The sequence below is a fragment of the Aphanomyces astaci genome, assembly GCF_000520075.1.
Source record: "Aphanomyces astaci strain APO3 unplaced genomic scaffold supercont1.27, whole genome shotgun sequence".
NCBI classification, from domain to species: Eukaryota; Oomycota; class Saprolegniomycetes; order Saprolegniales; family Verrucalvaceae; genus Aphanomyces; species Aphanomyces astaci.
Genome location: NW_009798290.1, coordinates 532,823 through 547,852, shown reverse-complemented (window position 1 = coordinate 547,852; position 15,030 = coordinate 532,823). Strand labels below are relative to the sequence as shown.

The window sequence follows — 15,030 nt, the reverse complement described above, 5'->3', positions numbered from 1 at the left end:
ACAACTGTGAATGAACGCGTACCTCAAGGGTTTTTTCTACATGATATTGTACTACTACTTATTCCGTTTCGACAGCCCCGACAGGAGGAGCACCGCCGCGCCTGCGACCGCCACCGAGGCCGCGGCGACGACGGTCGTGTTGTGGTACCAAGGCACGGTCCCTTTCTCGTCCTTTCCGTCGACACCTGTATTCTTTGTCGCCTTATCCTTCTTGGGTGAAATCGTGGTACTAGTGGTGGATGGCGGCGTGCTGTTGTCGGGTTGGGAGGAGGGTGACGATTCGTCCTTTACGAGGAATCCCCCCCATCGCAATTTGTCCTTCTCCTTCTCCAGGGCCATGCGCTTGGTCACCGCTTCCAAGAGCTGTCGGCATGCCTTGTCCTTGGGCATCAACTTGACCGCGACCATGAGGTCCTGTCTGGCTTCGACGTCGTTGTCCATGGCCACGAGCGCCGTGGCGCGGCGGAACCTCGCTTTGCTCGGCCATTCATGGAAGATTTGCGCTTCTGTCATGCCGAGGCGGCCCATCCACGCCGCGACCTTGCCATCGCGGTTCTCCACGAGCGCTTGCAAGATGGAGATTGCGTTCGAGCACGCGGTCCACGCGTCGGCATGTTGGTTGCGCTTCAACTTGCACGCGGCGAGGTTCAAATGACATCGGATCATCGTCTGCAGCACCACCGCCTTCTCCTTGTGCGTAGCCGCGTCCTGGTCGACATGCTTGAGAAACGAGAGGCTCGCCAGGTAGCATGTCACGGCGTCGTCCAGCGCGTCGGCTTTGAACGCGGCGTTGCCGTCCGTGGACTTGGCCACCGCCGCGTCGATGCGTTCCTTGTTGGTCATGGAGGCGGCGGATGCAGCATCATCCACCGTCACAACGTCCTGCGGCTGCAAAAACAACGTGCCAAATGTGGACGTTACGCGCACGACGCCGTCGCTGGCTCGGACACTGTCGACGGTGCCGGGGCCGTACGGAGTCGTTACATGGACACCATATCGCAGCCGCGGCTCCACTGGGGCGTCGGCGACGCTGTCCTCGCGGAGATAGGCGATGGTCGACCGCTTCACTTGGCCCGGGGCGGCCGCCAGCAACACCACGTACATGCGCGTGGATTCGCGGAATGTCACAACTGTGCCTTGGCCAAACGGGGTCACGACCTTGGTGCCGTCCGCAAGCGGCGTGCGCGCCACCGCCGCCGGGTGAAACACCTCGGGGGTGAACACGTGTCCGGGAATGTAGAGCCCGGCGCCGGTGGCAGCCGCGCCAAAGGCGGCGGGATGCCGCGCCGACGCGTTGACTAATGGCGCGGTAAGGTCGTACAGACGAGCTTGGGCCTGCAAATGTTCCTTTTGTGCGATCAATGCCGCCACGGAACGTTCGAGTCGCGTGACGACGTCGTATTCAAACGACATGGTCACATGCACCTAATCGGAAGGAGGGTATGGGTCACATGACGATGTAGAAGGGGTCATCATCGTTCTACCTGTCCATAAGATGTTGCATCCGTCGCAGGTTGGCCTGGTGGGCCGGTCAACGGAACCCACAACGTCACCGGTTCCTGGTCCAGCAGACTCGACACGTCCAGCTTGCAGGTACCGATAAACACATCGGCCACGACAGGAGACGGATGGTGCAGCGTGAGAGTCGCCGTCGCCGTCTTGGACTTGACGCCAGTGAACACGGCGGTGGTAGTTGCTTTGTTCCAGAAACAGCGCTTCGTGACGCTGTCCACTGTGGTCGCGTCGGTCTTGGCCAAACGAACATACGCCTTTCCCTTTTCAACAGAAGATGCAGCGATCGCCACAGAGCCCACGACTGTGGTCATCCCCGTGAGGTTCAGGTCCAGTATCCCGTCCAAGTTGAGCTCCTCGGCCCCAAGGATGGTCACGCTCCACACGCCAACCGCCTTGGCGTTGGTGTCCGTGTCGATCCCTTGGTCATTACGAGAGGCAGCCTTCTTCGCGGCGGAAAGTTCCATTTGCGCCTCCAGCAGTTGCATGTGCAGCTCGTCCACGACGGAGAGATGGCTCACTTTCTCCCACGTCACGGAATTCCCGAGCATGATTGTGACAAAAAGACGAAATGGCGTCCTTCCGTTGACTCACCACGGTATCCGGCAAAATGCGCAATTTATCCGGAGTCCTTGCGAGAAGTCAGTCGCATGTGTTTGATTGGTTAAATATTGAACCGTGCTTGGACATGCTGTCAAAAGGACGATTTGACCTTTATCCGGATATAACCGGAATTTTTGCCACGTATTTATCAGGTGTAGCAGGTACTTTTGGTTTCATCGGTGGTGTTGCAAGGACACTTGATCATTCCTTCATATATATGTACGCAGACGGTATGCACACCATAAGATAACTCAGGAGGTCTCATTGTGTTGGACACTTGCGCCACTTCCAACTTGATTCTCCAGCATCGTCAACCATGTGGTGGTGGTTGTTGATGCACTCAGTTCGTTCAGAAACAAATGTCGGTACGCCAGAGAAAGAATGCATAAATCTACTTCAATAGTCGAGTCAGCACTGTTTGGGCAAGTCAAGGCCGTTGTCTTTTGTTCCTTGGAGAGGATTGCCATGTAAAATATATGGCACTGCATGTCTAGCTTCAACGAATACCACGACAAGCTTGAAATTTGTATACGGGGCTTCAAGGGAGGGGTATCCGGATGACCGAAACGCGCGAAGGTCCATACAAACATCAAGTGTCATCATATCCGCAAGTAGCAAGGCACTGCATAGTATGGTCGTGCGCGTAATGTTCCAGGTTGAAAATACTGAAACATAAAATTAAACAGGTTTTTCAAGCAGGCATCGATCCTAATACTGCACCGAGGAGTATAAATGTCATAAAGGTATGTATTAAGACAGGCTTTTCGTTTTTCCAAGACTTCTCAGATATTATTGTCAAGAAGCTGGTGAAAATTCTTAGTTTGATCGCATTTCCAAATTTCGCGGATCCCGCGCAAGTGAAACGACACTTTTCGCTGCGCGACTCTTTGGACATGTCCGTGTATGAAGCTCGGCCACCAAGCAACAATTCCTGCATGAAGAAACAAGACATGTTTGATCTGTCCATGCTTGGCACGCCTTCCGCGTCCTCCATGTCGCAACCGCAACCTGAGGATGATGACGGGAGCATTGGAATGAACAACTTCGCGATTGGGTCACGCATCCAGCGCTCGATGAGTGCACCACCCATTGCCGAGAATGTACGTATGGTGGTTGATATGTATAGCGTTTGACATGGTGCATGTAGGTTGGCCGATTGCCGCCCCCCATGTACGCTCAAAGCGAATACGACGAGTCGCAGTTGGTACGAACAATATGACACAAAATCAGAGGACATTTGAAACGATGGTTGTACTTGTAGGATCCTAACATGAGTCCCCCCGAGTATTATTACTACTACGCACCCAAGTCCCACAACCCCCGTTTTCCGATCTCGTACAACAACTGGGAAGCAATGCAGAGACAACACCATGCTCGACAACCAACGACATCAACGTTGCACCGCGTTCAAATCTCCGAACGTCGACGCGGTGACAGTGAAGAGTCCACGGATAGCCAGGCAAGTGTGTCGTCGAACAGAGACTTCGAGGCCGCCGTGGCCGCCGCCGGAGGACATTCCGTGCACCAATTTGCCAACAACCAAATGCCAGATCAGCGTCTCCCGTACTGCTTGTCCCCCACTGAGTCGTCCGACAGCAATTCGTCCACTTCCTATCGACCTCTGAACAAGACACTCATCGATCGGATCCAAGAAGACTTTCCTCGAACTCCGTCGCCAGTGTTTGATTACCCTCCGACCTCCAACAAAATGATGGACGATGCACATGCTATGCGGTATCCTGACTTGGTGGGGCGTCACGACTCTATGGAACTCCCTTCCGACATGCTTCAACGTATGAACATGCTGGACGTTGCGAACAGTGGCAATCACGACGGTCGGTTCCGTTCCAAGTCGAGAGGCAACAAACTGTTTTTTCCTCCTGGCACAGGCGTATTTCCTCCACCTGGAATGATCCCAAACCAACACCATCACGGACGCTACCCCATGTACGACCGATATGCTCGGGGCGGGGTGCCTGTTATGCAATGTCCACCGAGCTACATGCACCATCAGTACCAGGATTCGTACGACCATAATTCCGTTCGAGGGCCGTCTCATCCGGACATTCGATTGTTGGCACGATGTGCTGACTATGGCCACGACCATTCATCATCGTCGTCGTACAATGATCGACGCCATTATGATCTAGGACAAGTGGAGTATCCATCGTCGCGAATGAACCCTCCGCGCGGTGCAGCGTCGTGGGAAGTCCACGTGTCGGACCACCACCGCGGTGACCAGTTGGGCAACCAAGCCTCCCATCATTCCCCCCGCAGCCACATCCACGCGGCGCCACCCCCATCGGTTCTGCTGCGTGCCAAGGCCAAACCTGCGACCCCCGTGGCTCCGCAGCCAAAGCGCAGCGCGCTCATGGATGACTTTGAGTGTCGATCCAAAGCAACCGCGAAACCCAGCAAATGGGAACTCGTGGAAGCGCGGGGACACCTGGTCGAGTTTGCCAAAGATCAGGATGGCAGTCGCTTCATCCAACTCAAGCTCGAGTCGGCGACGCCGGACATCAAGGACATTGTGTTTAGCGAGATCGCTCCCGTGGCCCTTCAACTCATGACGGACGTGTTTGGCAACTACGTGATCCAAAAGTTCTTTGACCACGGAAATGCCCACCACATCACGCAGATCCTGCGCGTCATCCAAGGCAACATGTTGGACCTGGCCATGCACATGTACGGGTGTCGCGTGATTCAAAAGGCGCTTGAAGCGACCGACGACCTCCCCCTCAAACTCGACTTGATCTGCGAATTGCAAGGCCACGTGCTCCACTGCATCAAGGACCAAAACGGCAACCACGTGGTGCAAAAGGTCATTGAAATCCTTCCGTGGAAAGCAGTTCCATCGTCGGTGGCCATGATGCCGCGCGCCGCCTTCTTGCTCGAGTCGTTTGTCAACAACGTGTACACCATGTCCACGCATCCGTACGGGTGCCGCGTGATCCAACGTGTGCTGGAGAAATGTTCCGAGATGCAAATGGCGCCCATGCTTTGCGAAATTCAAGACGCGTACGGACTCTTGGTCAACGACCAGTACGGCAACTACGTGATTCAACATGTGCTCAAGCACGGCCCGCCGTCGGAACGCGCGGCGCTGATCAATCGCATCTACCCCGACATCGTACGCCTTAGCCACCACAAATACGCAAGCAACGTGATTGAAAAGTGCCTCTTGTATGCGTCCGTGGGCCAGCTGCGAGTGATCATGCAGCACATCCTTAGCACCGACCACGGCGAGTGCCCGCTCCAGGTCATGATGAAGGACCAGTACGCCAACTATGTCGTGCAAAAGCTCATTGACGTGGCGGACGCGAACGAGCGCGACAAAATGGCGGCTATCATCAAGACCCACGCCGCGCACCTCAAACGGTACACCCATGGCAAACACATTTTGAACCGCCTCGAAAACCTCACGGGCCACAAAATCACGTAATATTGCTGCATCTGTTGGACGTACCATTACTACTACTACTACTATTACTATATATTATTAATATGAATTCTGTGGGAACTCTGGAAAAATAATAGTATTCCGCGATAGTACTGTAGTACAGTGTATGACTATTAATATATACTACTAGTATTAAATAAACTATTAATAGTACTAACTTCCGTCGGAACTTATGAGCAATTAGTAGTACTAATACTAACTAGAACTACTATGACTTGATAGTATTAAGAGCGTTAACGACACGTTTATTGGTTACGACTAGTCGTTTTGGTACTAGGTAGTGCATCACGCACAGTCAGTGCAATCGAATGTTTCCCAAGAAGTAACTACTACTACTACATAGTAATCAACTATTTTGCTAGATCCTTCATGAACAGTCGAATAATAGACTTCAATTTACACGCAGTCTATCGCTTGTGTGATAGTTACACTTCTGGCGTCGATTTGGTCATCATGCGTCTATAGATGGCTTCCACTTGATCTTCGCCCGAAATGCAGATCTGAAGGTCTCGGATGATCCCATCTTGCAACCTACATTGAATATATATATATATAATCTTAAAGAAAGTATAAAGTATTTACAAAACGTCACGTTGCACCATCACTTGCTTCGTACCGGTAGCACAACCCGTGCACGCTCAACGTGTGGCCATTTTCCCATGCATTTTGCACGATGCGAGAGTGGCATACATTGTACCTATGCAAATCAAAATCCAATCAAATTGGTAGTCGGGTATGGCGGGTCGTACACGGAGCGTGCCACGTTTTCTTCCGTGAGGAGGTCCGCCTTGGTCGATGTATCTGTCATGTCTACAGCCATGGGATATATATATATATATTATAGTAAACCCCGATGGACTTAGTGAAATTAAACGCACGCTCAAACTTGCGAGCGTTCTCAATGTACAAGTCCTTGATGCTTCGCAGCCAGTTGTCCACGAGCCCAAATTCTTCTTGCGAGAGGGCGGCGTTGACGCCACCGCAGCCGTAATGACCACCTTCCACATGTCATCGTGGGTCTCACACTCCTTGAAACTGGCCGTGTACGTACAGACGATGATGTGGCGGACCTTGAGATACTTGACAGCGTATTCGATCACCGACAAGCAATTCATGTCTGTGCTGACTAGACGAACCAAATGAGCATACATGGGCACCAACGACGATGGAGATTCGGGTGTTCCACGTACTCACTTGGTTGGCAATGTTGCGATGCACAAATACTTCACCGGGAGACAGGTTCAGGATTTCGTTGGCTGGCACGCGCGAGTCCGAGCATCCGATCCATAAGATCTCGGGGCTCTGCTGTATTGCGAGGCGCGTGAAGAAGTCGGGGTCTCGCGCCAGCATCTTTTCAGCCCACGCGCGGTTGCGGTCCAACAGCTGCGCGATGCCCTGCTCCCCGCTGTGCACATGCACCCGAGGCGACATTGGTGGACTCGTTGGTGACGGTGGGGGCACCGCGAAGTTTGGATCGCTGTCACAATGATGCATCGACCCAAGTCCAACAAGTGCGGCTACTGTGATGCTTGCGAAATCGCGGGTATCCGGATGTATCTCCGATCTTTATCCGAAATTGCCCGGTTCCACAATTTGTTTCGAACACGTCTGAAATGTCCATTTGCCTGAATTTCAAGCTAAAAGCTCACCATTATCCAATGACCACGAGTTGAAACCATGACAGAATTTGTATGAAGTTGATGCAGGGTTGTATGCACGAACCATACTGTTGTCTTTCTTTTACCCAAAATGTAGACTTTTGTGCTGACTCGCCAACTCTATCTGATCGATTCTCTGTACTGAATTATGTATGTAAAAAAAGGGGATTGGTATCACACTAATTAAGTCACACATTAATTTGATGTTGGAAATGGTTTCCTGCAATCTGATTGGCTAAATCCTTCTGCCGATTCTTGTGTGTGTTGATTCATTCTCCATGTCGCTCCAGTTTAGAATATAAACACAATAACGTTATACCATCCTAGTTAGCAGTCTGCGATGTAACTTGCCTGATCTATCCCAACTACCAGTCTACTCCAATTTTGGATTTGGATTTTTACCCTAATTTACGGGGGGGGGGTGAAATTGTCCACAAATCCAGCAAAGCAGTATGATTGGCTAAAAAGAATGAAGGTTGCACTATTATTGGTTAAAAAAAATGAATTCTGAAAACTTTGTTTTATACTGAAACGTTAGTAGTATTATATTAGGTCCGTTCATTCAACCAACCGGTTCGAGGAAATTCCGAGTCGAACGGACATAATATTATTCCGATTTCAATGGAAGGACATAATATTATTCCGATTTCAATGGACGGACAAATATTATTCCGATTTCAATGGACGGTTCATGAGGATGCTCTGGAGGTCTTCGGCATTCACGCGGCCCTAATGCAGTTCCTCGTGTGAAAAATATATTGATAAAAAACTATACCAGTTTCTTTTTTTAAAATCATTTTTAATGTTGGAGTCCATTTTAGGAGAATATTCAAATACGTTATTAAGGAGTGCTTTAACTTGATTCTCGATATGGAGGGTCAAATTACCTGGATCATGTCGTTAACTGTACGGAAGATTGGCAAATCCAAGCCGCACTGGTCGGCAAAGTACACGGCCACCTCCGCCGTGGGCACCCCTTCCACGGTCGCGTCCTTCATAATGTCTTGCATGCTTTCGCCCCTACATATATATATATATTCATCCCTTAGTATATATATAAATATATATATATATACGTCGAAAGAGGAGCCATAGTCCAATACATTCACATTCAGAATATGTATGTAGCCATTCACACGAGGCAACGACGAATCTCCACATGGATAAAATTGGGGTATAACAACATTATTGTGATAGGATCGTCATGGAAACATGGATATGGGGGTGGTAAACAAGATATTCGTGTGAAATGGTTCGAAAACTCGATCGACACACACAAGTCCAACTATATTGACCTGAAAAAGGACATGACGATTTTTATATATATATATGATATTTGGAGGGTAGTAGTACTACTACTCACTTGATCAAGCGAATACCACACGTCCGGTTACGCGACAAACTGCCAAATGCAGTGAGCATCAAGTCCCCAATCCCTGACAGCCCCGAAATAGTGTGCGGCAGACCCCCCATTGCGATGCACAGCTTCTGCAGCTCCAGGGAACTCCGCGTGACGTACGCCGCCAGCGTATTGATGCCCATGCCGCTGCCTTCGATCATGCCGGCGCCGATGGCCAGCGGATTCTTCAGAGCCCCACCCAATTGCACACCAATGATGTCCTGTACAAATACATTCAAAGGTATTCTATATTCGTGCAAAAATATTATATTTTCAAAAATGTTATATATCATCGTCGTCTTGAACAACACATCCCCACAAAGTGCAATTTGCCCTTTCAATATATATATATATATATATATATATATATGTGCAGCTCCACACAAATACACGTTGCACTTTGGTCCAAAATGAATACACGTGTGCTTTCCAATGGTTTTCAACGCATGACGTTGCATTACCTGGGAACTGTAAATGCGAAAGTCCACGGTCGAGAGCAGTCGCTGCACGCGCACAGCGTGGTACAACTCTCGAGCGGCCACCACCTACGATACGTTGTTCAAAAAGTGCGAAATAATATATATATATATATATATATATAGAGTTTGCCCAACATACCACAGCGGACGGAGCGTTCTTCATGAGTTCCAGCGCAAACGAAGGCCCAGACAAGAACGATAGGGGCTGGTCACGCCCCAACGCTTCCAAGATAGGCACAGACAGCAATTGCTTGGTCTTTAAATACAGTCCTATGTCGTTGCTTGGCAATTACATCCCACCACAACAAGACGACGATGTTACCCTTGGACGTGACAACCAAGATGGCATCCGACGGAATCGAGTGTTTATGCTGCGCTAGAAAGTCAGGCGTTCCTTGCGCTGGAATGCATATGACCACCAACGTGGCGTTCGCACAGCTTTCCTCGACGCTACAACATACCGAACCAAGGTTAGCATGCTCTTCCGACAACGGGACTTTACCTGGTCGTGGCGATGATGGACGGGGCCAGCTCAAACTCTGGGAAAAAGAGGGGGTTGCGTCGTGTGGTGTTGATGGCATTCACTTGGTCCTGGTTGCGAGCGTAAAGCGACACTTGGTGGCCCTGCCGCGCGGCAATTTGCGCCATGGCGGTCCCAAAGTTGCCCGCGCCGAGCACGGCCACCTTGACGGTTTCGCTGAATGCACCGGGAAGCCCGGCGTTCGTGGCACTGGCGACTCCCAAGTGCAGCGTCATGATCTGGGAACGGATGCGGAAACGCGACCAAGTTCTCAAACTGGTGCCACTTCGACCTCCCAAAAACATACTTTGTGCGTCGAGTCAACACATTTCCGTCAACCGGATACATACGTTTAAACATAGTTGAAAGGCAGCCAATCGCTGACTTTAACGCGTTGATTTCAACACAAATGGTGTCAGCAAAATAACCAGGAAAACAACCGATCATGGTAGCGGAACCCAAGTCGTTCGTTTATGTGGAGGGCTAACATCTACCACCTCCAAAAATCAGAGATACTTGGTCGCACCCCGTAGATCCAGCCATTGGCTCATTGGTGGGGCATGCATGGTACCTCCAAGAACGTGCTCGGCCATCGAGATGGACGTAAACATCAGTACAGTACATACCCCGGCAACGACCTCGCCCATGTCCCCTAACTACGCTCATGTCCTCTAACTAGGTAGACGCTTCGTGCTCAACTGCATTGCTTTAGTATACACGATAATGTTATTTGAAATCCATCGACAACGGGCCCACCCTGTCGACCCTGCGATTGGGGCTGTCTGCACTCCCCCACCTCCGTCTAGCCCGTGCAGCGCGATTAAACTGAACGTCGACTTCCCTGGCTACGACCTCACCAACATCCCCAGCAGCACTCCCCCGCGGTCGCTGTGACATTTGCGCCACGTCAGTAGACTGCCGTGAGTTTTGTGTGGAGCGCCTCTTGAAAGCTTCGAAACTAGGGGGGGCAGTCAACCCCCCCAGTGCGACCGCTGGAGTTCATCTTGTTCCAAATCAGCCAGTGCTCCCCCCTGGTCTCGTCGAAGTTTCAGGGGGTGACGTGTCAAGGCCAGCCGAACTTCCCACCCTCGACTTCACTTACTGTATATTCGTGGTTCCAGGACCCAAAAAAAAAACTCTCAATAAGGACATTCGTGGCTTCAGAACGCCCTGAGTTGAACACGTCGCCGGACCCAGTCTGTTCAAGTCGATGGGGGCTTTATGCACAATTTGTTAACCAATGTCAACTCGACCGGCGAATGCGCCGCCCTCGTGCTTTGGCTACACGTGTTTTTCTGTTTAGCCCCGTGGATTTGTATTGCTTGGCGCAAATTATTCCACGGGCACCCCCGCAACCACATCATTCAAGGTCGCAGATTCGTCGTCTGTCGTCAATTCGTTCGACATAGTTGGTTAACAACCAATGACCCTTCGACCACATCTGAAGCTGCTAGCATCGATAAACCCTTGTGTGGTACCCACTGTACACATACGTGACCTCTTCGTGCACGTTATTGGAACCGGTGCGTGCCTCGAACCAAGTTGGGTGCAACAACCCCTTCACTTTGAACACGACATCAATATATATAAAGTATCCCCAGTTTTGTCCATTTGCTTTTATTAACGTTAAGTGACTGGCGTCCTACACGTACGTGTAGCCACATATATATATATACCTGTGGCTACACGTACGTGTAGGACGCCAGGTGTACCGTAGTCGGCCATGTCTACCCCCACGCTCGACGCTTGCGCGTCCATCGCGGTGACCGGTGTCGTGCTATTTTCCTACACACCCACCCCAACGTGGCCAATGTCTATCAACAGAGGCACCTCCATCCCCATGTCCGTGTCCATGGTGGGGGACACAGACCTCGCTTCGTCGCACCTCGAGTGTCCTGTTCGCAGCTAACCGTCCCGCACTCGTTGCATTGTTACCTGACACTATGTCCTTACTGTGTGTGCACCCAGTACGCACCTACGTTCATACAAGGCATGCATGCAATTAAATGGCTTCGCGGTATTGGCCTGCCCCCTCAACCAACGTCCGTGCAACGCTTGGTGGTGGTGACTTCGGCCCATCAAGCTTCCCGCCCGACCCTTACGACAGACTAGCCGCCGATCACACGACCAAACAAAATGGTGTCTGCCGGCGACGCCAACATGACCGACGGTTGGTACGAGGGGCGGGAGGTTGGCAAACCACCCAAAGGAGGCTCCAGGTGGCCGGGTTGTTGTGTGCCGTCAACAAGGGAGCTCATGACCCGGTGAACAGCCACGTACTGTAGTAGTCGCGAGGATAGTATCGGGGACTCCATCCATTCCCTTTTCCGACTCCCAGAAGAAAGGGCTACATGAGTGCCTGTGCCGCCCAACCAGGTATGTTTCACCCGTACATCATCAACCCATCGCGCCGTTTCAAAGTTTCTACTATCGCCAACCCGCACACTGAAATTGTTGATCAAGTTTGAGGTGACGAAAGTTGGTACCGTGGTGGTCGTGACCTACTACAGTACGAAAGCCCCCAAACCGTCAAATGGCTGGGACCACGACCTCCACCCCGGTGGCTCGTCGAAGCAAGCTCGACCAGTGCGTGCATCGGCGGTGCTACTCGGTTCTACTATGGCTACTGCTTTTGGCACATTGTGGTGAACATATCATGCGGATGGTGCGTATAACTACGTTATGAAGGTTGCTGGGTTCGACTTCAGCAATTACAACAGAGTTCTGTAGCATAGCCACGACAGTGACTTGACAGAAGTGGCCTGTGGCAGTGCGTTTCGTTTCTAACTACATTGGGGTAGCTAGCTACCTATCGAACATGCCAACGTGGTCAAATGTACTCTCAGGTAGTTCATATGCCACGATAATGCTTTGGGCATTCGAAGGATGCAAGCAATTGAACCAGATCGGTTACAGTTTCACATGTCACTGAAACTGGGCAATATGTCCTTAAACCGAGGGATAATGACGTGGATGTCACTACCGGTATTATCATTTCCATCCCACCGTTTGGACCAATAACAGGCGTCGATTCATTGGCCACTCCATCTATCGCCACCTCATCGCTACCTCCGCCGCCATGGACTTGGACGCGCTCGCCTACATTCCGTACAACCACCACTCACTTCCTGCCATGTACACGGGTCTGCAGTCGCAGTCCACGTACTCCACGTACGCCTCGCTCTACAACGCGTTTGAGCTGTACTGGTTGTGTGCTGTTCCCCTTCTCATGCTGGGCATTCCGCTGTGCCTGTCGTTCATCCCTGTGGATGCTGCCCTCCGCACCGTTCTGGTATGCCGTCCGCATGTGTCTTTATCATCGTGATCTACAGGCTATTCCATACATCCTTCTGATGGCTGACGCCATGCCGATGTAGAAACCGTCGCTTGCGTCCGTCATCCTCCCTCCTCCTTCTCCTTCAACGTCGTCGTCGGCGTCCCCCACCTCTTCGATCAATCCAACGTGGATCATCCCAAGGCACATGGCTGTCGTCATGGACGGGAACCGGCGGTACGGACGTTCCAAGTACGGCGTTCCCATGCGCGGGCACCACGACGGCAGCCAACGCCTCGTGGACTTTCTCAGCTGGGCCATGTCCGCGGGTGTGCAGATCCTCACCGTGTACGCGTTCTCCACAGAAAACTGGAAGCGCGACGCCGCCGAAGTGAATGCCCTCATGGGCATCTTCGACTCGTTCATGATGGACATCATCCCCGAAGCGCTTGCCCGCAATATCCGCGTGCGCGTGCTGGTGTCGGACGCGACGCACTTGCCCCAGCATGTGCAAGTATCTATCCAGGAGATTGAGGCCGCGACACAGCACTGCTCGGCGTTTACACTTAATATTTGTGCCAGGTATATTATATACGAAGTATTTATGTATTATATACACGATACTTTTGCATTCCATCATTTGTGGGTAATCATATGTCTTAGGTATATATATTTATACCATATATATATATATACACCGCATATATTTATGTATATACACGATGCTTTTGCATTCTATCTTTGTGGGTAACCTTGGAACTTGGAATGTCTTAGGTATATATATACCATATATATTTATGTATATACACGATACTTTTGCATATCCATGTTTGTGTAGTAATTCCTTGGTATGTCGATTGTATTTTCTTAAAAGTGATATCCATTTGCTTGTGTTTTATGGTGTTAAAGCGATTGTTCGCACATAATTGGCTCATAGGAGCGTTTGCTCCAACTAATTTCGTTCGTAAACGCAATATCCTCAAGTACTCGATGTGATATGGTTTTATATTTTTTAGTCTTATATTCGAACAATTGTGTATGTTGAAATACTCTTGAATGTGTATAAATCTAGCGTATATCTATGAGAATAACATCTGAGATATGTGCGGCATGTGTGTGTAGCTACGGCTCTCGGAATGAAATCACCATGGCATGTCGACAGATTGCGAAAAAAGTTGCGTCTGGGGAGCTCAACGTGGACGACGTGACCGAGGACATCGTGAGCCAGCACTTGCTTACTCGGTAATAGCTGTCAAAATGGCAAAGAGGGGGTGGCTTTGATCTGACAGAGTGGCTTAGAAACTTGCCAGACCCAGAGGTCCTGGTACGGACGTCGGGCGAGTTGCGAGTGAGCAACTTCCTCATGTACCAGATAGCGTACGCGGAGCTCATTTTCGTGGACAAGTTGTGGCCGGCGCTTACCCACGACGACTTTATTGGCATTTTAGCCGAGTATAATCGCCGCCAGCGTCGTTTTGGCAAATAATCGACTACATATCCATGGACTACGTATTAAAGACAATTCAAATTGTGTTTGCTTGTCATAAAGCGAAAGCCAACAAGGAGCTTTTCTATTAGGCTGCCCATCGAATTGGTAAAGAGTTAACGTTATACTATTGTGAATTCGCTATAAACTTGCAAAATTCGGGTGGTTTTTTGTCGAATCAATATTGAATAATCACGCTGGAGTTATGATTGGTTGAATATACTTGTCTTTTCTGCAGAAGAGCCAATCAAATCTAATCAAATTTGGATTAGCCAATAGCGTTGATTCGTGATTCGATTCGGCGGAGAGATACATTCGATTCGACGGGGTCTGGAAATTCGTATCGAATCAGTTTAGTACCTGGTAACGTAAAAGTCCAATTTAAGGTGCACGCGAATTAGCCAATCAATTCCTACAAAGGCAGTTTTTAACCTACCCGCCCAAAAAATATGCAAATGAATATACAAAGACTAAGCTTAAAATGGTGCACCTTAAATTGGACCGCTGGTTTTAAGCTGTTTCTGGACAAAGTAATGTGAATGATAATAAATTAGACTTTTACGTTAATCCTCATTTACAATTATTGGGTTCCTAGGATGGATCCATACTACTGTAGTAGGGGATTAACCCTATTGGACG

The 15,030-nt window shown here is 50.1% G+C and overlaps 7 protein-coding genes across 11 annotated transcripts; 4 read left to right on the top strand and 3 right to left on the bottom strand.

The window, feature by feature from the left end:
- Positions 1-5: 5 nt before the first annotated feature.
- On the bottom strand, positions 6-2,068 carry H257_10326 (hypothetical protein). Its single transcript, XM_009836829.1, has 2 exons — positions 1,485-2,068; positions 6-1,425 (listed from the first exon to the last, which is right to left on the bottom strand). The coding sequence occupies exons 1-2, from the start codon at positions 2,061-2,063 to the stop codon at positions 55-57; spliced, it is 1,950 nt and encodes a 649-aa protein (XP_009835131.1). The 5' UTR covers positions 2,064-2,068; the 3' UTR covers positions 6-54.
- An 886-nt stretch (positions 2,069-2,954) lies between these two features.
- Positions 2,955-5,738, top strand: H257_10325 (hypothetical protein). The gene is made up of 3 exons (XM_009836828.1): positions 2,955-3,215; positions 3,263-3,319; positions 3,377-5,738. Exons 1-3 carry the CDS (start codon positions 3,009-3,011, stop codon positions 5,555-5,557), a joined length of 2,445 nt encoding a protein of 814 aa, XP_009835130.1. The 5' UTR covers positions 2,955-3,008; the 3' UTR covers positions 5,558-5,738.
- A 201-nt stretch (positions 5,739-5,939) lies between these two features.
- Positions 5,940-7,108, bottom strand: H257_10324 (hypothetical protein). 4 transcript variants are annotated; one of them, XM_009836824.1, is made up of 6 exons: positions 6,766-7,108; positions 6,627-6,701; positions 6,454-6,573; positions 6,325-6,385; positions 6,192-6,272; positions 5,940-6,106 (listed from the first exon to the last, which is right to left on the bottom strand). In XM_009836824.1, the coding sequence occupies exons 1-6, from the start codon at positions 7,067-7,069 to the stop codon at positions 6,001-6,003; spliced, it is 747 nt and encodes a 248-aa protein (XP_009835126.1). In that variant the 5' UTR covers positions 7,070-7,108; the 3' UTR covers positions 5,940-6,000. The 4 variants fall into 4 exon arrangements, with proteins under 4 accessions (XP_009835126.1, XP_009835128.1, XP_009835127.1 ...); XM_009836826.1 differs by having other exon boundaries at positions 6,325-6,573; XM_009836825.1 differs by lacking the exon at positions 5,940-6,106 and having other exon boundaries at positions 6,157-6,272.
- Positions 7,109-7,866: 758 nt separating this feature from the next.
- H257_10323 (hypothetical protein) lies at positions 7,867-9,934 on the bottom strand. Its single transcript, XM_009836823.1, has 7 exons — positions 9,614-9,934; positions 9,434-9,561; positions 9,251-9,381; positions 9,094-9,177; positions 8,597-8,853; positions 8,121-8,253; positions 7,867-7,962 (listed from the first exon to the last, which is right to left on the bottom strand). The coding sequence occupies exons 1-7, from the start codon at positions 9,865-9,867 to the stop codon at positions 7,900-7,902; spliced, it is 1,050 nt and encodes a 349-aa protein (XP_009835125.1). The 5' UTR covers positions 9,868-9,934; the 3' UTR covers positions 7,867-7,899.
- Positions 9,935-10,076: 142 nt separating this feature from the next.
- H257_10322 (hypothetical protein) lies at positions 10,077-10,525 on the top strand (the record flags this gene model as incomplete). The annotated part of the gene is made up of 3 exons (XM_009836822.1): positions 10,077-10,100; positions 10,165-10,244; positions 10,315-10,525. 3 exons carry the CDS (start codon positions 10,077-10,079, stop codon positions 10,523-10,525), a joined length of 315 nt encoding a protein of 104 aa, XP_009835124.1.
- An 829-nt stretch (positions 10,526-11,354) lies between these two features.
- H257_10321 (hypothetical protein) lies at positions 11,355-11,743 on the top strand (the record flags this gene model as incomplete). Its single annotated transcript, XM_009836821.1, has 2 exons — positions 11,355-11,528; positions 11,600-11,743. 2 exons carry the CDS (start codon positions 11,355-11,357, stop codon positions 11,741-11,743), a joined length of 318 nt encoding a protein of 105 aa, XP_009835123.1.
- An 892-nt stretch (positions 11,744-12,635) lies between these two features.
- On the top strand, positions 12,636-14,465 carry H257_10320. Of its 2 annotated transcripts, none has more exons than XM_009836820.1 (4): positions 12,636-12,923; positions 13,009-13,487; positions 14,068-14,147; positions 14,205-14,465. In XM_009836820.1, exons 1-3 carry the CDS (start codon positions 12,711-12,713, stop codon positions 14,111-14,113), a joined length of 738 nt encoding a protein of 245 aa, XP_009835122.1. In that variant the 5' UTR covers positions 12,636-12,710; the 3' UTR covers positions 14,114-14,147; positions 14,205-14,465. The 2 variants fall into 2 exon arrangements, with proteins under 2 accessions (XP_009835122.1, XP_009835121.1); XM_009836819.1 differs by having other exon boundaries at positions 14,028-14,147.
- The last annotated feature ends 565 nt before the right edge of the window (positions 14,466-15,030 follow it).

Bases quoted from the DNA above. Each gene is read 5' to 3' on its own strand.
- H257_10326 (XM_009836829.1), bottom strand. From the start codon at position 2,063: ATGCTCGGGAATTCCGTGACGTGGGAGAAAGTGAGCCATCTCTCCGTC. The intron at 1,426-1,484 runs GTAGAACGATGA...CCTTCCGATTAG, and splicing joins ATGCAACATCTTATGGACAG to GTGCATGTGACCATGTCGTT.
- H257_10325 (XM_009836828.1), top strand. From the start codon at position 3,009: ATGTCCGTGTATGAAGCTCGGCCACCAAGCAACAATTCCTGCATGAAG. The intron at 3,216-3,262 runs GTACGTATGGTG...TGGTGCATGTAG, and splicing joins CACCACCCATTGCCGAGAAT to GTTGGCCGATTGCCGCCCCC. The intron at 3,320-3,376 runs GTACGAACAATA...TTGTACTTGTAG, and splicing joins AATACGACGAGTCGCAGTTG to GATCCTAACATGAGTCCCCC.
- H257_10324 (XM_009836824.1), bottom strand. From the start codon at position 7,069: ATGCATCATTGTGACAGCGATCCAAACTTCGCGGTGCCCCCACCGTCA. The intron at 6,574-6,626 runs GTACGTACACGG...GACATGTGGAAG, and splicing joins GGTCCGCCACATCATCGTCT to GTGGTCATTACGGCTGCGGT. The intron at 6,273-6,324 runs GTACGACCCGCC...TGATTTGCATAG, and splicing joins GAAAACGTGGCACGCTCCGT to GTACAATGTATGCCACTCTC.
- H257_10323 (XM_009836823.1), bottom strand. From the start codon at position 9,867: ATGACGCTGCACTTGGGAGTCGCCAGTGCCACGAACGCCGGGCTTCCC. The intron at 8,254-8,596 runs GTGAGTAGTAGT...ATATATATGTAG, and splicing joins TGTGGTATTCGCTTGATCAA to GGGCGAAAGCATGCAAGACA. The intron at 7,963-8,120 runs GTAATTTGACCC...GAACTGCATTAG, and splicing joins CAGTTAACGACATGATCCAG to GGCCGCGTGAATGCCGAAGA.
- H257_10320 (XM_009836819.1), top strand. From the start codon at position 12,711: ATGGACTTGGACGCGCTCGCCTACATTCCGTACAACCACCACTCACTT. The intron at 12,924-13,008 runs GTATGCCGTCCG...ATGCCGATGTAG, and splicing joins CTGCCCTCCGCACCGTTCTG to AAACCGTCGCTTGCGTCCGT. The intron at 13,488-14,027 runs GTATATTATATA...ATGTGTGTGTAG, and splicing joins ACACTTAATATTTGTGCCAG to CTACGGCTCTCGGAATGAAA.